The sequence below is a fragment of the Elephas maximus genome, chromosome 17 (assembly GCF_024166365.1).
Source record: "Elephas maximus indicus isolate mEleMax1 chromosome 17, mEleMax1 primary haplotype, whole genome shotgun sequence".
Taxonomy (NCBI): domain Eukaryota; kingdom Metazoa; phylum Chordata; class Mammalia; order Proboscidea; family Elephantidae; genus Elephas; species Elephas maximus.
In genome coordinates, this window is record NC_064835.1 from 66,290,425 (window position 1) to 66,313,577 (window position 23,153).

At 41.8% G+C, this 23,153-nt stretch overlaps 1 protein-coding gene across 1 annotated transcript in view; it reads right to left on the reverse strand.

Annotated features, from left to right (window-relative positions):
- The window catches only part of MXD1 (MAX dimerization protein 1), a 29,983-nt gene extending 25,313 nt beyond the window's left edge, over positions 1–4,670 (reverse strand). Inside the window, exons 1-2 of the mRNA XM_049856681.1 lie at positions 4,354–4,670; positions 3,537–3,636 (exon numbers count right to left, since the gene is read on the reverse strand). Coding sequence (XP_049712638.1) covers positions 3,537–3,636; positions 4,354–4,426 — 173 coding nt within the window. The 5' untranslated portion in view covers positions 4,427–4,670. The remainder of the gene's footprint in view (positions 1–3,536; positions 3,637–4,353) is intronic.
- Between the last annotated feature and the right edge of the window lie 18,483 nt (positions 4,671–23,153).

Consider the following 23,153-nt stretch of genomic DNA (forward strand, 5'->3'; position numbering starts at 1 on the left):
ATTCACACCTGGGATTGGAGCAGTAGTGGTGGTGGGGAAATGGGAAATTTTCAAGTCTGCACTAAACTGTCTCTTCCACAGGCCCTTGGGATATCAATTTTTATTCAGGAGAGGGGAGAAACAAGAAAATAATGACAGCATTTTAAATTTTAGAATACTAGTTTTCTAGATAAAGGATTCGTGAACCTTAAAATTGGTTAACTTAAAAGCTTTAAATTGGTTCACTTGGTTACCCCTTCCTTCGTGTTCTTCAGTCACATTTTTCTAAAGGTTTACTTCCTACAATGGCCAGGATACCAGAGTAAACAAAAATCTGGTGTGCATTTTAGTTTTAACAGAGAATAACAAGTTCAAAGTTTGACAGATTTTTAAATGGATGAAAGTATATGACAACAGCTGGCCAAGACTTCCCTGTTGAATGAAGTGAGCAGAGGAAGAGAAGAGGGTACACAGGTTGAAAGGCACATGGTCTCTGGTAGCAGAAATAACACACGGGGTACTTTCACCAAAAATTGCTGAGTTCTTTGGAAAAAAAAAAATCTCTCTCTCCCCCTATTATTTAAATTATTCTAAATCCCTAAGATAAAACTTTCAACAAATTCCACACAGGGTACTCTTATGAAAAATTTCTGCGTCTTAAATTATTCTAAATCCCAAGATAAACTTTTAACAAATTCCATAGGAAGCACCACTCCTTCCAAGCTTTGAAAAGAGTTCTGGAAACTACAGCTGTTAATTGGTTACCAGGAGTGTTGAACATGTGGTGATTTTTAAGGGGGGGGGGCGGGTTTATGCTTAATGGACATTAATCAAGTGAATTTGGTTTATTGAAACTGCATCTTTAATAAAAAGCAGGCCTTTCAAAAATGGTCACTTCAGAGGCTGCCTGCCACCTCTGTTTGATAGGTAAACATTTATATTTTTAATTAAGGCATCAAAAGAACACAGAGACTGTGTGTCAAAACTACTTTCCATGTGATTATTGAAAATATTTGATAACTCTGGCATCACTGATAGAGGTCAAGTTTCACCATTTAAGAATATATTCTAACAAAAAGATAACTAAGCCAAACTACAGAGTTATCTGAGAAATGGGAGAAACCTTTGGGTTCAGAAAGACTCCCCATGTCAGGTCAGTGCTATAGCTCCTGTCTTATAAAAGAACTGGTAGTAAGTCTTGAACTTCCCCTTTCACATGAGTGCCAAAGCTTACTTTACTCATTTAGCAAAACACATTTGTAAAAGCTCTGGCTACCAACTCTAAATGATTAGTAACTGATTTTAAAAATCATTAGGAAAAAAAAAAAAAGACTGCATATGCCTGTATTCTAATAGTTCTCTGATGATTCCAAGACAATTAATATTCACAATTTTTTTATTATTTTTTAAATAAGCAACTAGAGAAACTCGATTAAGATCTGCATTTTTAATTGCAAGAAGTTTGCTATGTGGCTAAATCTTACATTTTACTGCCTAAGGAAAAATACTCCCCAGATTCTATAAGAATAAACAGTTATTCGATGGTTATGTAAACCAGCAGTCATCATTCCCTAGCCCTTATTCCAGTTCAAAACTCTGACCATACAGGGCCTTGGATATAAGTCTAATTGAAATCATGAGGTCAAACTGCATTTCCTGGTGAGATGTCTCACCACCCAGGTAAGGGTCATTCCAAACACGTCACAAAGGAAGTGATCGCATTCAAACAAAACCTGCTCTTGCTGCATTTGTTTGCTTGGGTGCCATCTCCAGGTTTAATCATGGTCTCTCCGAGATCCCTGCACCATTGAAGATGTTACACTAACTATTAGCCAAGACTATGGACAATTGTGATTGTTTCTGTAGAAACAATCTAACCACGGAAAGCAAAGCAAGTTCATTAGCAAAATAGAGCTTCTGCAAAAATCAGGAGTTATGGCCATTTTTCATAAATAAACAATAATGTTGATTACTGGGTGGAGAAAAAAAGAAGAGAAGGAAAGGAAAGAAAAGAAAAGGAGGAATCCACTGGCTTGAAATTCACAACTATCATTTCTCTTCTCGAATCACCCTCTGGAATCAAGACACTTGTCTTCAACTAAGAATTCTCACTCCCCGCCACAACCTTCCTGTGAAACTCAGGAAAAACAAAATGTTCAGGTATTAAACCTGGACTATTAACATGCATAACTTCTCCCCAATAAGTGGACAATAAATAAACTATACTTTTCCAGAAAAATAAGCCAAAGGCCTCAAAAAGTTCTTCCAAACAACATTTAAAAAATTAATACTGTAACAAAACGCAACAAACTTAATTGTTTTTACACCATTCCATAATACAAGTCAGTATTCACAGTTTTCTTAAAGGGCGTCAGTACCCATGCGCAGAACCAGTAGCTACCACCTTCAGGTAACGTTAAAGATGGGAGGGCAAGGAAAAACTATCAGGTAATTACCACGTTCATCCTTTCTGTACTTTCTTATTCAAGAGCACAGCACACGTGTGCTGCACGTATCCTGTGTTCCACTAACCACACAAGGACAATGGGGGTGAACTAAGGACAAACAGGCAGCAGGAACAAATGAGTTTTAGGTTGAAGTGGGGACTTTCTGGCTTTTAGGAGTCTGTATCACAGAGGCTACCCAAATACAGTTAGGGGGAATAGAGGAGGATGAAGTTCTAAAGCAAGGATGAAAAAGTAGATTTTAATTTACTGGCATGAAAGGAATAATTGAAAGGATGTAATAAAACAGATTTCCTAGCCAACTAAAAATTTCAGGGCAAAGAGAGAAAGAAAGGGCGTAGCACTGAGGAAATACTTCTATGTGTCAGGAACTATGCTTAGGACTTAAATATGTGATTTCTCTGACCATTAACCAAGTACTTTACGGTGAGATTCAGAGCTTCTAAGAAATTTAGGGCAATTTACAAGGCTAACATGAAAGGGTTGTGGCATATTAATATTTTAATATTATATGTTCCTCCAACACCAAACAGGTAGGTTTTAACCTCAATAATTCCTCGTTGCCGTTATAAATAGATGTAACCAATTAGATTAACCAGGAAAGCACTGAATTTAATTTACATGTCAAATATGAAATCCTACCACCTATGCCAAGTCAGAACTTTCAGTCTGCTTATAAATGTTCACTATGAGAAGTAAAAGGAATTGATAATGTCCAGCTTTTTCAGACATAGTAAGCTTGCCCTGAATCTACAACTTCTGAAGGCAAAATATTGTCACTGCTGCTCATCTCACTTAAAGCTTCCACAGATTTTTGTTCCAAAGGGAATAAAGGCAAAAGTAAAACAAAAACGAAACATACACACACACACACACACACACACACACAAAACCACTGCTCATAAAGAAATGGGAAACATTTCCATTTCTCTTTTATTTTCAGTCCCCTCAATCCAAATAGAAGGGCTGCTTCCTCCAATGGCTTAAGACCAAGTGTGCATTACTGAATTAGGATCACCACTGAATGTATGTACAAGGTTATAATCACAACAGTATGATCTAAAAGAGAAAGAGAAATATTTACCAAATTACCTGCTACTGCTGTTATTCTTCTTGGATTTGTTCCTCCGTTTTAAGGCATCTCTGTCCTTTTTATCGTACGGTAACATGGAGGCATAACCATGTTCAGCTTCTAGAAAACCGGAGGATCCAGTTAATGAATGAGCCCAGAGCATTCAATACTCTCTCCCCTCCAGTCTCTCCTTTTTTAAATCTATTTTTTCTTTAAGAGTATTGTGGAAATAATTAAACGCAGCAAGGTGGAATTCTGTGAACAATGACTTTTTTTTTCATTGTGTTGAATGCCCTCAGTTTGGAGGTGTACGGAGGGATTCCAGCTGCTCATTGTTGAGAGAGACACAGCAAGTCGCTCCGCTCACCGAGCCCGGGTTTCCCATTCGCAGCGTCCAGCAGGTTGGCGTGTGTTAAGCGGGACCTGCCTCAGGTGAAGCTGCGGGGCAAACACGGGGTGCCGGGGGCAGGGCAGGCGCCCCCCCTCCGGCCGGGAGACTGGGCGCCAGGCCCGCTTGGGGGCCGGCCGGGGCGAGCCCGGGTGAGGGAAGGCAGGAGGTCCGGCTGAGGGGGCCGGGGCACCCCACTCGCAAGCGGGCGGAGGCGGCGCTCGGGACGCCCGGGGGCGGCGGCCCCTTTCCACCTCCATTCATCGCTTTGGGGCAGCCGCAGCCTCCCTCGGACCGCGCGTGGAGAGAGCTGGAGGGGTTGGGAGCGCTCGCGGTCGCGCTCTCCGCGCCTCCAACAACCCCCGGAGCGGCCGGGAGCCCCGACCGCGGACCGGCCCCTCAGGGTCCCCGGCCCGGACTTGGCTGGACCCGTTCCCGTCCCCGTGCACCTCTCTCCCGCCGCTCCAGGTAGTCGGCAGCCTCCAGCAGCAACTGGATATTCATCCGAACCACCGCCGCCATTCCGCACCGGGGGCCGGAGCCACGGGACCAACCCCCACTGCCCACGGGCTCGCCGCCGCCGCCGCCGCCGGACACCCGCGCCCCGCTGTGTGCCCCGTGGAACAGGGCTGAGGGAGCCTCTCTGGCGACCACGCTCGCTGGGAGAGAGAGGAGGCCAGTGAGCTGGGCGCCGCCGACACCGTGACAGAACCCGAAGATAAGCAGCAGCCGCCACCGCCGCGGAGTGTTTATCCCCGACTCACCATCCCCCCGCCCCCAGCCCCTGCTCTTGACAGGCCCGCTTCGGCTGCGTTCCTCATTGGACAGTCCAAAGAATGCCCCGCCCCTAGCCTTGCCCTATTGGGGGAAGGCAGTACGGCCCAGCCCCCCAAAGTCCGCTTCTCTCGTTGATTGGGCACGCTTGACAAGGCCCGGGCTCCACCCCCTCCCTCCAATTGGTGACAGGATTCGCAACTCCGCCTAGTGCTCCTTCCCTGTTTTCCATTGGTTCTATACCAACAACCAAGCCCCCTTTTGCTTTGTTAGTATTGGCCGAGAGCTACTGAAGGCACGCTACTTCACCTATTTTCTATTGGTGGAGCCTTCCGAAACCGCCCAACTACGATGACGTCACCTTTCTCCAGGCCCGGCGAGCCCTGAGTGGCTGGAGGTGAGAGACCTCCCTGGGTCTGGCAATGGTTTGGAGGGGCGAACCCGGGCGCTGGGCGCCGCTGACTCACCAGGCTGGTGGAGTCGGGCTCCACCCGGCCCCGCCTCGAACCTGTTGCCGGGCCTCGTCCCCGGGGAAAACTTCCGGCAGCTTGTCTGGGGTTCCCCGAGTGGAAGGCGCAGTGCGAGGCGCCTGGGCTCACAGCCCGGCTCGGGCTCGGGGCCGGGGTGCTGGGTCTGGCGGCCGCGGCCATGGAGGTGGCGGTTTCCCGGGACTTAGGTGGCCGAGGACCCCGCTGCAAATCTTCCTGACGGGAGAGCGGCGCCGGCAGCCTGGCGAGCGGCCGGTGGGTCCCTGGCCCCCGCGGCGCCACGTGGCTGTGGAGTTTGAGGGAAAAAGCCTGGCTCGGGTTAAATGCTCGCCGCCCAGCTTTTTTCTCTCCTCACAAAGCTGCGGTACACAGCACCCAAGCCCTCTCCAAAGGCAATTTTTTTTTTCTTCCGGGAAGTGATGGTATAATTAATTACTCCCTCATGCAAGTTGGTTTTAAAAAGTTCTTGTACCTACAAAATAACGTTGAACCCCGAGATTCTTTTAAATCTCTTTTTGGGTCTTTCCCTCCCTATTAATTCTAGATGAAACACTGAAGGGAATACTCCCTTTTGTGTGTTTGTGTGTGGCAGGGGCCAAACCCCTTGCTGTCCAGTCGATTCCCACTCATAGCAACCCTATAGGACAGGAGAATTGACCCCACAGGGTTCCCAAGCGGTGGCTGAACTGCTGACCTTTTGGTTAGACTTAACCACTCTGCCACCAGGATACGAGGATGGCCAAGTGGTTAAGCATTGAACTTAACACTCAGCGGATCAATGGTGGTACCAATAATAGACACACTTAATAGGATGTTAAATCTACATAACTAAAAAGTACTATTTAAGGACTGTTCCCTAAGCTTACCAAGATTTCTAGGATGAAATCTATCTCTAGACCCAAGTTACCAGGTTAATATACTGACATCTCCAACTTAAAAAGTAGGAGTTTTTGGTAAGTTGAGAGTCCTGAAAACAGAAATCAGTAAAGCATGATCATATTTCAGAAAGCTTCTTAAAAAAGTTTATTATTGTTGCCAGTATATGATAATAGCTTACTATGTGTCAAGTGATTTACCTACTTTATTTCTAATACTCAATATAACCCTATGAGTAAGATTGTGTTAATTATGAGTAAATTGCAGCTCAGAGAGGTTAAGTGAATGCTAGCCCTCCAGCAGGGGCTTCAGATCATCAGTTCCTTCGTTCAAACGCCTCCTGATAATTTGCATTTCTAGCAAGTTCCCTGCTGAGAATTTGCATTCCCCCCCAGATATACTGAATCAGAATCTACCTTTTAACAAATCTCCCCCCCCCCCGGTGATTCTTATGTATAACTTCTGGGGAATTTGTTAGAAATGTTCATTCTGGTTCCAAGCCCTGCAACCAGTCAGCCCCAGGGGGAACTGAACCTAAATCCCTCTCGCCCAGAGCCCATGCAACTGGTTGTACTAAAGACAAGACAGTTAAGAAACAGACAACCTGACTGAGTCACAAAACACCAACACTCAAACACTAGAGAAAGAGGAAGAAAAAGGTGAAAAGGTAATTACGATGAGAAATTTTTAACTTGTCATTTTTAGTGGTTGACAAATCCATTACAGTTAAATAAACTCGACAGAATAAGTAGACAGATGTGTAGTAAATCACACCTCACAAAAGGGAAATACATTTTCTGGTTTTGATAGTTAACTGGATCTAAAAGCTGCCTTTTTTTTATGAAAACAGTAAATACGCATACTGAAGAAAAAAGGGTTTTCAAGAAAGCACGAAACAATGTTGGAAATGAGTGAGAATTGAACAGTTTAAAGAGTTGTTTAACTGCATGCTTAATTGTAAAATATATTTAAAAATCAAGATGAAATGAATGCAATTCTACTCAAGTTCCAAAACTGACACTCTGATTTTCTTAACATTTTGGATTTTCTATACTTTTATATTTTTTCCCAATTTTATTATGGTCATTCAGCACATCTTTATTCTTTCTCTCTTACTCTCAACTCTTGATCTTAACCCAAGTCCTATTTCAATATTACTACCCTTCCCCTAGGAACCCTGGTGGCCCAGTAGTTAAAGCACTCGGCTGCTAACCAAATGGTCAGTGGTTTCCAAACCACCAGCCGCTCTGTGGAAGAAAGATGTGGCAGACTGCTTCTGCAAAGATTACAGCCTTGGAAAGTACAGCCAGTTCTCTCTGCCCTGTAGGGTCACTATGAGTCAGGATTGACTCAATGGCAGTGGGTTACTCTTCCCCTATGAATCCGTGGGTGGCACCCCAAGCCCACCCACAGTTGCCTTGGAAGACAGACCTAACAATCTGCTTCTGAAGGTGACAGCCTTGAAAACCTTATGGAGCAGTTCTACGCTGCACACATGGCATCATCATGAGTTGGAATCAACTTGAAGGCAACTAACAACCAGGGCTTCGAACTAATTCTTCCCAGTTCAGTAATGGCTGAGGAAGCTAAACTGGAATAAAACCTAATTTTTACAATTTGGGTGATCCGGAGTGATAACTGGAATGAGGGGAAAAAATGGTGGAAGCCCTGGAATGGGAGACTCGGAAGAGGCGTAGTAAGCCCTTTCAGGAGCCTGGTGCTTGAGACTGGATTATTGGCAAGACTGTGGAGAGCAATGCGGCCAGCCACCATCTTTAAGCACCATCTCCGTTACCTGGTAGCAGAAGAAATGATCAACTAGCCACCAATGCCAACCAGGAATTAGTATCATGAACTTCAAAGGGTATTTGGTGCCATCTACTGGACGTGAAGCAATAAGTATAAAATATTTTAGGTTTTATACTTGAAAGATTTTAGGTTTTTTTCCCTAAAATTTTACACAAATGTATATATTACAGTGGGAGCCTGGGTAGCACAGCGGTTAAGCGTCTGGCTCCTGACCAAAAGATCAGCAGTTCGAATCCATCCTTGGAAACCCTATGGGGCAGTTCTACTCTGTCCTATAGAACTGCTATTAGTTGGAATCGACTTGACTGCAATGGATGTTTTTTTTTTTTTTGGTTATATATAAAATGACCAGTTGATTAAGAAAACCCAAAAGTACAAGTTTTGAAGAAAGAACTGAAGATCCTGAGAAATAAAAGTTATGACCTCCTAGCACTTAGTGCCTCAGAGGCATTACGTAAGCATTGACTGATGGGCACAACCCCCAAAATAAAAGTTGTGAATTCTAGAACATTTGAAACTGAATTTTATGACCAGAATTTTAAATAAAAAGCTGTATATATTGGCAGAAACATAGAAGATCCTGGATGGCACAAATGGCTAAGTGCTCAGCTACTAGCCAAAAAGGTCGGCTGCTTGAACACACCCAGAGACACCTCAAAAGACAGGCCTGGCGATCTGGTGTCCAAAAGTCAGCCTTGAAAACCCTAAGGAGCAGTTCTACTCTACTCTGCACACATGCGGTTATCACAGGTGGGAATATACTCAACAGCAACTAACAACAATAGCAGAAACATGGGCTGGCAATAGCTTGTATCTTCAAGCACACATCAAGATAAACTAGTAGACTTGAGCAATGCAGCGGAAAACGGGGAAGCACAAAGATATAAGATATTATGTTTGTCAGTTAATCTTCATTGCATCTCTCAGAAAGCTAAGACCCAGTTCCCTGCCTTTGAGGGGCAAAGGGTAGCATGCCAAAAGGTAAATGCCAAAGCTGAAATGAGCAGCATGTTCATTAAATGCTATGGAAATTGACAGAGATGCCTCTTCAGTGAGTACCTCAGATTGGCAGGGAAGAAAACTGTCGTATTATAATCCTTAAATGTCTAAAAAGTTAAAAAAAAAAAAAACCTATTAACTGATTTTTCACTTCCTGAGCACTATGACATTAAAATAAATTTTGTTTATAAGTTTTTGAGGAATTTATCTTGTTCCTCATAGTGTAAAAATCAGGACTGGAAGTTTCTGCTTCAATAACATCAGTAACCCTTCTGTGGCTACTTTGCAACACTCCAGTATCATTATATCTGATATCATATTAAGTTTTAAAAATGGTGCCTTGCAAGAATTGGTCACTCCACAAATATCTGTGACTTTAAAAATAAGGCAAAGGCTAAACAAACTATGATATATCCATTCCACCAAACAGTTAAATAAAAGGAGAGGTGGCTTTACATATACTGACATGGGAAGATCTCCAGAGCACAGTACTGGTAAATAAATTTGTAAAATGATTCCTAAAGTGCGATATTGTTGTTGTGTTGTTAAATGTCATCAAGTCAGTTCTGACTCATAGTGACCTTATGTGTAACAGAACCAAACATTGCCCAGTCCTGCACAATGATATCCCTTGTTCCATGGCCTCTCTGGAATCCAGTTTGAATTTCTGTCAGTTCCCTGTCAACATATGGCTGCAGCCATTTTTGACTTATCGTCAACAAAATTTTGCTTGCATGTGATATTGATATTATTCAATAATTTCTGCATACTTTTGAATCATCTTTCTTTGGAATGGGCACAAATATAGCTCTCTTCCAGTAGGTTGGCCAGGTAGTTGTCTTCCAGATTTCTTGGCATAGATGAGTTAAGTGCTTCCAGCATTGCATCTGTTTGCTGAAGCATCTCAATTAGTATTCTTTCAATTCCTGGAGCCTTGTTTTTTGCCAATGCCTTCAGTGCAGCTTGGACTTCTTCCTTCAATACCATCAGTTCTTAATCATATGCTACCTCCTGAAATGGATGAATGTTGACCAATTCTTTGTGGTACAGTAATTCTGTGTATTTCTTTCATCTTCTTTTGATGCTTCCCTGTCATTCAATTTTTTGGTTATAGAATCCTTCAATATTACAACTTGAAGCTTGAATTTTTTCTTCAATTCTTTCAGCTTGAGAAATGCTGAGCGTGTTCTTTGGATTTTCTAACTCCAGGTGTTTGTCTTGAGTCACACTTTGAAATCTTCAACTCTTTTACTTCATCATTTCTTCTGTTCACTTTTGCTACTCTACATTCAAGAGCAAGTTTCAGAGTCTCTTCTGACATCCACTTTGGTTTTTTCTTTCTTGTCTTTTTAATGACCTTTTGCTTCATGTATGATGTCCTTGATGTCATTCCACAACTGTTCTGGTCTTGGGTTATTAGTGTTCAATGAATGCATCAAATCTATTCTGAAGACAGCCTCTAAATTCAGGCAGGATATACTCAAGGTCGTATGGCTCTCGTGGACTTGTTTTAATTTTCTTCGGCTTCAGCTTGAACTTTCATATGAGCAATTGATAGTCTGTTCTGCAATCGGCCCCTGGCCTTGTTCTGACTGATGATATTGAGCTTCTCCATTGTCTCCTTCCACAGATGTAGTTGATTTGATTTCTGTGTATTCCATTTGGTTAGGTCCACATGCATAGCCATAATTTATGTTGAAAAAAGGTATTTCCAATGAATAAGTAGTTTGTCTTGCAAAATTCCATCATGTGATCTCTGGCATTGTTTCTATCACAAAGGCCATACTTCCCATACTGATCCTTCTTCTTTGTATTCCAATTTTTGCATTCCAGTCACCAATAATTATCAATGCATCTTGATTGCACGTTTGATCAGACTACATATATAAAAAGTATATTATTTGTGTAAAAAAAAACAGAAAATAAAACCCAAACTATGTGTTTTCCTCCTTTCCAATTGTGTTACATACAAACATGTATGGACAAAGGTCTGGAGGGGCACACTACAAAGTATTAACCTTGGAGAAGGGGCAATAGGACCAGAATTGTGGATGCTGGTCAAAGAGGACTTTTTGTTAGCAGCCTTTGAGTTGGCCTCCTATTTATGGTGACCCAATGCACAAAAGAACAGAATTCTGCGCAGTCCCATACCATCACCATGACTGGTTACAGATTGGACCATTTTGATGCAGAGGGTTTTCATTGGCTAATTTTCAAAAGTAGAGCGCCAAGCTTTTCTCGCTAGTCTGTCTGAGTCTGGAAGTTCCACTGAAATTTGTTTAGGATCACAGCAACACACAAGCGTCCATTGACGGACAGGTGGTGGCTATGCATGATGTGTACCGGCCGGGAATTATACCAGGGCCTCCCACATGGAAGGCAAGAATTGTTACCACTGAATCACCATTGCCCCCCACACTTAACCTTGTCATAATATATATATTTTTAATTTTACAGGAAAAATATATCCATTTTTTACTTGGTATGTAAAGGTTAAAATGAAAATTGAGGGAAATGGATGTGAAAAAAGGTTACAGAACTACATTCACGAATTCAACAGGTTTTTATTGAGTGTTTTCCTACATACCAGGCACTCTATGGTGGTGGGGCTACAGCTGTGAACAAAAGTCCCTGTCTCTCAGAGCTTCCTGTCTAGTGGAAGAGCCGGGCAGTAATAAATGAATATAGAGCACATCAGGCAATCTGAAGTGGTATGAAGAAAAGTAAAGCAGGGTTTGGCAAGATGTGGAGAAATTGGAACCCTCATACATTGCTGGTGGTTATGTAAAATGGTGCAGCCACTGTGGAGAACGGTTTGACGGTTCTCAAAAAGTTAAACAGTTACCATAAGATCCAATGATTCCACTCCTAGGTATATACCCAACAACCGAAATAAAAATGCAAAACCTGTATATGAATGTGCATAGCAACATTATTCATAATAGCCAAAAAGTGGAAACAACCCAAATGTCAACTGCTGAAATGGATTAAAAAAAAATGTGGTATATTCAACAACGGAATATTCTTTAGTATAAAATAAAGAGGTACTGATACGTGCTATGATGTGGCTGAATCTTGAAAACATTATACTAAGTAAAACAAACCAGATACAAAAAAAAGGCCACATATTATATGATTCCATGTATATGAAATGCATAGAACAGGCAAATCTACAGAGACAAAAAGTAGATTGGTGGTTGCCAGGGGCTGGAGGGAGGGAGGAATGGGGAGTGTCTGCTAATGGGCATGGGGTTTCTTTTGGGGGTGATGGAAATGTTCTAGAATTAGTGGCTTACATAGCTCTGTGAACATAGTAAAAACCACTGAATTGTATACTTTAAAAGCATGAATTTTACGTCTCTATTTAAAAACTGTAAAAAAATAAATAAATAAAACAGGGTAAAGGACAGAGCCCCCGCGCGTCTGTCAGTTTGTCTTACTGTGGGGGCTCACGTGTTGCTGTGATGCTGGAAGCTATTCCACTGGTATTCAGATACCAGCAGGGTCACCCATTGAGGACAGGTTTAGCTGAGCTTCCAGACTACGAACGACTAGGAAGAAGGACCCAGCAGTGTACTTCTGAAAAGCATTAGCCAGTGAAAACCTTATGAATAGCAGCGGAACACTGTCTGATATAGTGCTGGAAGATGAGCCCCTCAGGTTGGCAGGCACTCAAAAGATGACTGGGGAAGAGCTGCCTCCTCAAGGTAGAGTTCACCTTAATGATGTGGATGGAGTAAAGCTTTTGGGACCTTCATTTGCTGATGTGGCACAACTCAAAATGAGAAGAAACAGCTGCAAACATCCATTAATAATCGGAACCTGGAATGTACAAAGTATGAACCTAGGAAAATTGGAAATCATCAAACATGAAATGGAACACATAAACATCGATATCCTAGGCATTAGTGAGCTGAAATGGTCTGGTATTGGCCATTTTGAATCAGACAATCATATAGTCTACTATGCTCGGAGTGACAATTCGAAGAGGAATGGTGTTGCATTCATTGTCAAAAAGAACGTTTCAAGATCTATCCTGAAGTACAACGCTGTCAGTGATAGGATAATATCCATACGCCTACAAGGAAGACCAGTTAATACAACCATTATTCAAATTTACACACCAACCACTAGGGCCAAAGATGAAGAAATAGAAGATTTTTATCAGCTACTACAGTCTGAAATTGATCAAACATGCAATCAAGATGCACTGATAATTACTGGCAATTGGAATGTGAAAGTTGGAAACAAAGAAGAAGGGTCAGCAGTTGGAAAATATGGCCTTGGTGACAGAAACAATGCTGGAGATCGAATGACAGAATTTTGCAAGACCAACGACTTCTTCATTGTAAATACCTTTTTTCACCAACATAAACGGTGACTATACACATGAAACTCACCAGATGGAACACACAGGAATCAAACTGACTACATCTGTGGAAAGAAACGATAGAAAAGCTCAATATCATCAGTCAGAACAAGGCCAGGGGCCGACTGTGGAACAGACCATCAATTACTCACATGCAAGTTCAAGCTGAAACTGAAGAAAATCAGAGCAAGTCCACAAGAGCCAAAATATGACCTTGAATATATCCCACCTGAATTGAGAGACCATGCCAAGAATAGATTTGATGCATTGAACACCAGTGACTGAAGACCAGACGAGTTGTGGAATCACATCAAGGACATCATCCGTGAGGAAAGCAAGAGGTCATTGAAAAGACAGGAAAGAAAGAAAAGGCCAAGATGGATGTCAGAGGAGACTCTGAAACTTGCTCTTGACCGTTGAAGCTAAAGCAAAAGGAAGAATTGATGAAGTAAAAGAATTGAACAGAAGATTTCAAAGGGCATCTTGAGAAGACAAAGTAAAGTATTATAATGACATGTGCAAAGAGCTGGAGATAGAAAACCAAAAGGGAAGAACACGCTCGGCGTTTCTCAAGCTGAAAGAACTGAAGAAAAAATTCAAGCCTCATGTTGCAATAGTGAAGGATTCCATGGGGAAAATATTAAACGATGCAGGAAGCATCAAAAGAAGATGGAAGGAATACACAGAGTCATTATACCAAAAAGAACTAGTCGATGTTCAACCATTTCAAGAGGTGGCATATGATCAGGAACTGACAGTACTGAAAGAGGAAGTCCAAGCTGCTCCGAAAGCACTGGCGAAAACAAGCCTCCAGGAATTGATGGAATATCAATTGATGTTTCAACAAGCAGATACAGCACTGGAGGTGCTCACTCGTCTATGCCAAGAAATACGAAAGACAGCTTTCTGGCCAACTGACTGGAAGAGATCCATATTTATGCCTATTCCCAAGAAAGGTGATCCAACTGAATGTGGAAATGATAGAACAATATCATTAATATCACACACAAGCAAAATTTTGCTGAAGATCATTCAAAAACAGCTGCAGCAGTATATCAACAGGGAACTGCCAGAAATTCAGGCTGGTTTCAGAAGAGGACCTGGAACCAGGGATATCATTGCTGATGTCAGGTGGATCCTGGCTGAAAGCAGAGAATACCAGAAGGATGTTTACCTGTGTTTTATTGACTATGCAAAGCCATTTGACTGTGTGGATCATAACAAACTATGGATAACATTGCAAAGAACGGGAATTCCAGAACACTTAATTATGCTCATGAGGAACCTTTACATAGATCAAGAGGCAGTTGTTCAGACAGAACAAGGTGATACTGATTGGTGTGTGTCAGGGTTGTATTTTTTCACCATACCTATTCAATCTGCATGCTTGAACAAATAATACGAGAAGCTGGACTACATGAAGAAGAACGGGACATCAGGATTGGAGGAAGACTCATTAACAACCCACATTATGCAGATGAAACAACCTTGCTTGCTGAAAGTGCAGAGGACTTGAAGCACTTACTAGTGAAGATCAAAGACCACAGCCTTCAGTATGAATTGCACCTCAACATAAAGAAAACAAAAATCCTCACAACTGCACCAATGAGCAACATCATGATAAACAGAGAAAAGATTGAAGTTGTCAAGGATTTCATTTTACTTGGATCCACAATCAACAGCCATGGAAGCAGCAGTCAAGAAATCAAAAGACGCATTGCATTGGGTAAATCTGCTACAAAGGACCTCTTCAAAGTGTTGAAGAACGAAGATGTCACCTTGAAGACTAAGGTGAGCCTGACCCAAGCCATGGTATTTTCAATCACATCATATGCATGTGAAAGCTGGACGATGAATAAGGAAGACTGAAGAACTGACGCCTTTGAATGGTGGTGTTGGCGAAGAATATTACCATGGACTGCCAAAAGAACAAATCTGTCTTAGAAGAAGTACAACCAGAATGCTCCTTAGGGGCAAGAATGGCGAGACTGCATCTTAAATACTTTGGACTTGTTGTCAGCAGGAATCAGTCCCTGGAGAAGGACATCATGCTTGGCAGAGTACAGGGTCAGCGGAAAAGAGGAAGACCCTCAACGAGGTGGGCTGACACAATGTCTGGGAACAATGAGCTCAAGCATAACAACGATTGTAAGGATGGCTCAGGACTGGGCAGTGTTTTGTTCTGTTGTGCATAGGGTTGCTATGAGTTGGAACCGACTCGACGACACCTAACAACAACAACAACAACAAAGGACAGAGAGGAAAGGGGGTTTGCGCTTTTGGATAGTGTGGTCAGAATGGGCCTTGGTTTCAGTGGAGACCTGAACAAAGTAAAGGTGGTACCGTCTTTACTGTTCCTAAAGAGCAGCAAGGCGCTGGCCAGTTGGCTGAGTGCAGTGAGCAAGGGAGTGAGGCTATGGGAAGCTGGGGTCCAGACCATGTAGAGGCTTGTAGACCACAGTCAGGTCTGGACTTTGTTCTAACTCATGGACCACCACTGGAGCCAGGAGCAATGTGACCTGATGCACATTTCAAAAGGTTCACCTCTGCTGCTGGGTGGGAAATAAACCGAGCTAGCGAGAGTAGAAGGAGTGAGACCTATTAGGAGACTACAGCAACAGCTAAGGCAAGAGATGGTGGCTTAGATTAGGGTGGTAGTGGTAAAAGTAGTAGGATTCCAAATATACTTTGAGGTTAGAGCCAACAGGATTTGCAAATGAATCAGATGTGGGGCATAAGATAAAGAGAGGAGTCAAGGACGACTTTAAGGATTTTGGTCTGAACAAAGGAGTAGATGGGGAGGCCATTTATTGAGAAAGGAAAACCTCAGAGAAGACCAGGCAGGGAAACGAGTTCAATTAATCATAAATGTGAGGTATCTGTTAATCTCCCGAAAATCCTGGTGGCGTAGTGGGTAAGTGCTACAGTTGCTAACCAAAAGGTTGGCAGTTCAAATCCACCAGGCGCTCCTTGGGAACCCTATGGGGCAGTTCTACCCTGTCCTACAGGATCACTAAGAGTCAGAATGGACTTGACAGCAACGGGTAGTAGGTAGACAGTAGCTCATCTCCTACTGGCTGTTTTTGTCGTTGCCATTGATTCTGACTCACGGTCACCCCAGGTATGCAGAGTAAAACTACTCCACAGGGTTTTCAAGGCTGTGACCTTTCCAAAGCAGATCGCCAGAGCTGTCTTCTGAAGCACCTCTGGGTTAGAACCACTAACTTTTTGGATAGTAGTTGAGCACTTAACCATTTGCACCATCTAGGGACTCCTGGTGGATATACAAGCCTGGAGCTCAGTAAAATGGTCAGGCTGGGAGTATAAATTTGACAGGAATGGAGGAAGATGTTTAAAGCCTGAGGATTCATTCAAGGAGAGATGGGAGAGTCCAAGGACTGAGTCCTGGAGCACTCTAACATTTAGATACTTGAAAACAGAAGATTTGGCACAATTTATACACTCTGAGAGTGAGCAGCCTGTGAGAGCAAGAAGACAAGGATGCTTCATCTTTGTCATTCTTCCAGAATCAGAATCAGATGATCTGATGAACAGAAGTCCCTTCAAACCAAGACTTCTCTTAGGATCAGAGGTATCTTCTCTCTGGGTTTTCAAAGATTTCCTCTTCTTCTGTTTCCTCTGCTCATGGATGGTGAGCCTACTGACCTACCAGGAACTCTCATATTATTTATTTACAGAGTATGCTGCCTCCAGAGTCTCAAATAAACGCTTTACTAACACCGCACTGATAAAAAGATAAGGCAAAAACATATAATTTGGATTGGGATATATTATTTTATCCCAGATTTATCTTCCCTTTTAAAACAACAATTGGGTCTGCTGTTCTCAGGTATGCACAAATATTGTCAGACAGTCCTGGTCATGAAGAATTTACAGATACACAGCAATTTTTTGGCAAAGAATCCAAGCGAAATAATCAAAATGCTTGGAGTAGTGACACTTGTGCAATGGGTACTTCAAGTCATGCAACTGATGTAGAATATTCAGATATTTAAGCCCTGAGGGCAAGAGGCAGCATAAATGCAAATAGTTTCTACCTTTATGGTATAAATTTTGGCAACTTGCTTATCTCCTTTAAGCCTATTACCTCATCTGGGAAATGGTGATAATAGTACCCGCTCTATCTCATACAGATTATTTGAATCAAAGCGCTGTATACACTGAACCATGCAATGCAATCATATTACTGTTTGTTATTTTCTTTACAGGGAACTAACTTGCCAAGAAGTTTTTAAATACAATAATTAGCTAAATTTTAGATGCCCTAAGGATTTAAAAATCTAGCCTAAGACAGTTGTGAAATCATGTATGTACAAAGACAGTCGTTGCAGGGCTGTTTCAAAGATGAGAAACAATGTCCATCAACAGGGAATTATTTCAAGAAATTATGGTCCATCCTACATTCGATTATAATATAGCTGTTAAAAAAGTAAGGTAATTTTATACATACTGATAAAAAACAATCTTAATATGTACTAGTAAGTGAAAAAAGGTGGCTAGATGCAGAATAGTGTATACTCCCGTTTGAATCATAAGATATATATATGTTTATATATGAAGTATCTCTAAAAGGATAAAATGAACTTGTCACTGAATATCCTCTATACTGTTTGAATTGTGTTCCAGGTTTTAGCCCTTAAATAAAAAATTAAATCTAGCCATAAAAGCCTCAAATACCAGCAAAATATGAAACAGTATGGGTAATGATTATTATTGTCAATATAAAAAAAAGCTTCCTTCAAATAAAAAAAAAAAAAGCTTGAGGGGGCAGAGCCAAGATGACAAAGTAGTCAGATGCTTCCTGTGGTCCTTCTTATAACAAAGACCGGAAAAAACAAGTGAATCAATTATATATGATAATCTAGGAGCCCTGAACATCAAAGGCAAAGTTGAGGAATTGGACTGAGTGGCAGGGGGAAGGACAGATGGTCCAGAAGCAGCGAGGAATGGCCAGACCTGAGCTGGCGGGAACTCACACCCTGCAGGCCGGATCTGCTGGCACGAGTGTGATGAGGCAAGCAGTGGCATTCAGGATGCATTTTCCACATCAGGAGAGATCGAGCAGTGGAGAGTCTACTCACGCCTCCAGAACCAGTGAAAAGCGGTGTTCAATTGGTGAAAGATAAGTATATGAGTTTAACTTACCATGCGGATCAAAAAACACCCCTTTGGGAAAAACCTCTCTCCCATTTACCTGCCCTATTCCCGCTCTGCACTGGTCCAAGCTAGCTTCACAGATTGCCATGTCCCCTGGGCTGGAAATATGACCTGTCAAGTGCTCTAAGCCATTCTCCTGGCCTTGGAGAGAGAACAAATTAACAAACAGGAAAAAATAATCTGCCAGCTCCCCTAAGCCGGGAACTCAGGGCAGAAATAGCTCCTTTGCCTAGGCACAAGCATAAGGGCTCTAATGGACTTTGAATGCCTTTCACCCCTGCACAGATCTGTGTGGGCCCATGTCGACAGCAGAGGCCCTCATTAGCACAGTACAACGGTATATACCTGAAGTCAACCTCAACTGTGTCAGCTATATGGTGGAGTGGCAAGTTCGTGACATTTGACATCGCTCCACCTATTAAGCAGGGTCCTCACTTAACCACATCAGGGGCCTGAGGACTGGTGGCTCCACCCACACCACCTAGATACCAGCAACAAGGGTCCAGGAATAAGTGGTGCCTCCTAGTCCTTACGACAGCATTGGGTGCCCATTGTCTGGCTGCAAAACCCACCCACCTACGCGTCTAAGGAACAGGAACACGTTTTCCTCACAGACAGGGGCAGCTGTCAGCCCCCTGCCTTGCTCAGCACGTGACCCTCTACTACAACCAGATACCTGTGTCTACATCACTAAGGGAGAGAGCTTGCACCACACATGTGGTGACTGACTACCAGGACACCTGAGCTGAATCCATACAAGAAAAGTGAATGGACTCCTGGGCTCATATACCCAGTAACAGCTCTAAACACCTGGTGACAGGACGTTAGAGCTTCGAAGGTGCCAATAATCAAATAAGCTCACATGCGCAGCCTATTTGGGCATATCAACAAAAGAACTAGGACAGAGTAAGGAATCATAAAATAAATAAATACAAGAACTTACTGATGGCTCAGAGACAACAGTCAATATCAAATCACATAAAAAGGAAAAACCATGATGCCTTCAGCAAGCTCCCAAAACAAAAAATCAGGAAATCTTCTAGATGAAGAAAACTTCCTGGAATTACCAGAGGCAGAATACAAAAGATTAACACACAGAACTCTTCAAGCAATCAGGAAGGGGATCAGGCAAAATGCTGAACAACCCAAGGAGCACACAGACAAAGTAAAGGAGGAACTTAGGATGATTAGAGAAGAGCATAATGACAAATTTAACAGGCTGCAAGAATCCACAGAAAGACATCAAACAGAAATCCAGAAGAGTATAAAATTTCATAATGAGACAACTCAATAGAAAGCCACAGGAGCAGAATTGAGGCAATGGAAGTCAGATTTAGTGAGACTGAAGGTAAAGCATTTGACACCAACATATTTGAGGAATAATCAGATAAAAGAATTAAAAAAAGAAACCCTAAGAATTTTGTGGGATTCTATCAGGAGGAATAACCTATAAGTGACTGGAGTACCGGAACAGGGAGGGATAACTCATTTGTTGGTAGAAAACTTCCCTGATATTGAGAAAGATGAGAAGGTATCTATCCAAGATGCTCATCAAACTCCACACAAGGTAGATCCCAAAAGTCACCAAGACATTATAATTGAACTTGCCAAAACCAAAGGTAAAGAGAGAATTTTAAGAGCGGCTAAGGATAAATGACCAGTCATCTACAAAGGAGAGTCAATAAAACTAAGCTCGGACTACTCAGCAGAAACCATGCAGGCATGGCAATGGGATGACATATATAAAGCCTTGAAAGAAAAAAATTGCCAACCAGAATTACATACCCAGCAAAAATGTCTCTCAAGTAGATGGCGAAATTAAGATATTTCCAGATAGACAGAAGTTTAGGGAATTTGCAGAAACAAAACCTAAATCACAAGAAATACTAAAGGGAGTCCACCGGTGAGAAAATCAATAACATCCGATAATAGCCCAAGACTAGAACATAGGACAGAGCAACCAGATACCAACCCAGATAGAAAAATCACAAAAATAAATCGAAGCTAAAACACTGAAAACAGGGAAACAGAGATGTCATTAAGTAAAAGACGACAACATTAAAACAAAAAGGACGGCCTAAAAAATGTAGTCATAGATCTTTTATATGGAGAGGAAGTCAAGGTGATATAAAAAAATAAAAGATTGGTTTTAACTTAGAAAAATAAGAGTAAATAGCAAGGTAACCACAAAGGAAACTAACAATCCTACACTTCAAAATAAAAAACTAGAAAAACATGATGACTCAGGAAATATAAAATCAACAACAATGAAAAGGATGAAAAGAAAATACATAAAGAAAAATGACTCAGCACAGAAAATTCAGTGGAACAAAAACTGTGAACAAAAAAAAAGACATCGAAATGACTACACTAAACTCATACCTATCAATAATTATGCTGTATGTAAATGGACTAAATGCATTAATAAGGAGACAGAGTGGCAGAATGGATTAAAAAACATGATCTGTCTATATGCTGCCTACAAGAGACACATCTTAAAGACAAAAACAAAGATTCAAAGGATGGAAAAAAAATACATCACGCAAACAACAATCAAAAAAAGAGCAGGAGTGGCAATATTAATTTCTGACAAGACAGACTTTAAAGTAAAATCCACTACAAAAGACAAGGAAGGGCACTATATAATGATTAAAGGGTCAATACACCAGGAGGACATAACCATATTAAATACTTATACACCTGACGACAGGGCTCCAAAATACATAAAATCTAACAGCATTGAAAAGAAAGACAGGCAGCTCCACAATAATAGCAGGAGGCTTTAACACACCACTTTCGATGAAGGAGAGAACATCCAGAAAGAAGCTCAATAAAGACATGGAAGATCTAAATGCCACAATCAACCAACTTGACCTCACAGACATATACAGGACACACCACCCAACAGCAGCCAAGTATACTTTCTTTTCCAACGCACATGGAACACTCTCCAGAACAGACCACATATTAGGCCATAAAGCAAGCCTTAACAGAATCCAAAACATCTTTTCTGACAATAAAGCCATAAAAGTAGAAATCAATAACAGAAAAAGGAAAAAAAAACCATGGAAACTGAACACACCTTGTTCAAAAACTACTGAGTTGTAGAAGAAATTAAGGACAGAGTAAAGAAATTCACAGAATCAAATGAGAATGAAAACACATCCTACCAGAACTTTTGGGACACAGCGAAAGCAGGTCAATTGATAGCAATAAATGCCCACATCCAAAAAGAAGAAAGGGCCAAAATCAAAGCATTAACCCTACAACTTGAACAAATAGAAAGAGAGCAGCAAAAGAAACCCTCTGGCACCAGAGGAAAGCAAATGATAAAAATTAGAGCAGATAAAAGGACACAAACCACAATCAACAACACACAAATGCCAGAAGATAAGCTAGATAACTGGGATCTTCTAAAAATTGAACACTTATGCTCGTCAAAAGACTTCACCAAAAGAGGGAGAAGCTACAGACTGGGAAAAAATTTTTGGCTATTACGAATCAGACAAAGGTCTAATCTTTAAAATCTACAAGAAAATCTAACACTTCTACAACAAAAACCAAATAATTCAATTAAAAATGGGCAAAGGAAATGAACAGACACTTCACCAAAGAAGACATTCAAGCGGCCAACAGACGCATGAAGAAATGCTCTCGACCACTAGCCATTAAAGAAATGCAAAGCAAAACCATAATGAGATACCATCTTACCCCAGCATTGCTGGCACAAATCAGAAAAACAGGAAATAATAAATGTTGGAGAGGTTGTGGGGAGATTAGAACTCTTATGCACTGCTGGTGGGAATGCAAAATGATACAACCATTTCGGAAAACGATATGGCACTTCTTTAGAAAGCTAGAAATAGAAACACTGTATGATCCAGCAATCCCACTGCTAAGAATATATCCTAGAGAAATAAGAGTCGTCACATGAACAGACATATGCACACCCATGTTCACTGCAGCATTGTTCACAATAGTAAAAAGATGGAAACAACCTAGATGCCCATCAACAGATGAATGGATAAACAAACTAGTACATACACACAATGGAGTATTACGCAACAATAAAGGACAGCAATGAATCTGTGAAGCATCTCATAACATGGATGAATCTGAAGGGCATTATGCTGAGTGAAATAAGTCAATTACAAAAGGACAAATACTGTTTGAGACCACTACTGTAATGAAAAAGTTTATCCACAAAAAGAAACAACCTTTGATGGTTATGAGGGAGGGGAGGGTTAGGAAGGGAACCTAATAGGTAAGAGATAATAGGTAAGTGGTAACTCTGGCGAAGGGTAAGACAGTTCACAATACTGGGGAAGCCAGCACAACCTGTACAAGGCAAGGTCATGGATGCTCCACAGATACATCCAAACTCCCTGAGGGACGGGAGCTGCTGGGCTGAGGGCTGTGGGGACCATAGTCTCGGAGAACATCTAGCTCAACTGGCATTAACGGTTTATAAAGAAAATGTTCTACATTCTACTTTGGTGAGTAGCATGTGGGGTCTTAAAAGCCTATAAGTGGACATCTAGGATACTCCACTGGCCTCACCCGTTCGGGAGCAAGGAAGAATGAAGAAAACTAAAGATACAAGAGAAAGGTTAGTCCAAAGCACTAATGGACCAAATCTACCACGCCCTCCACGAGACTGAGTCCAGTATAACTAGATGGTGCCTGGCTACCATCAATGGCAGCCCTGACAGACAGTCCCTGATGGAGTAGAAGAAAAGCGGGGTGCAGAACTCAA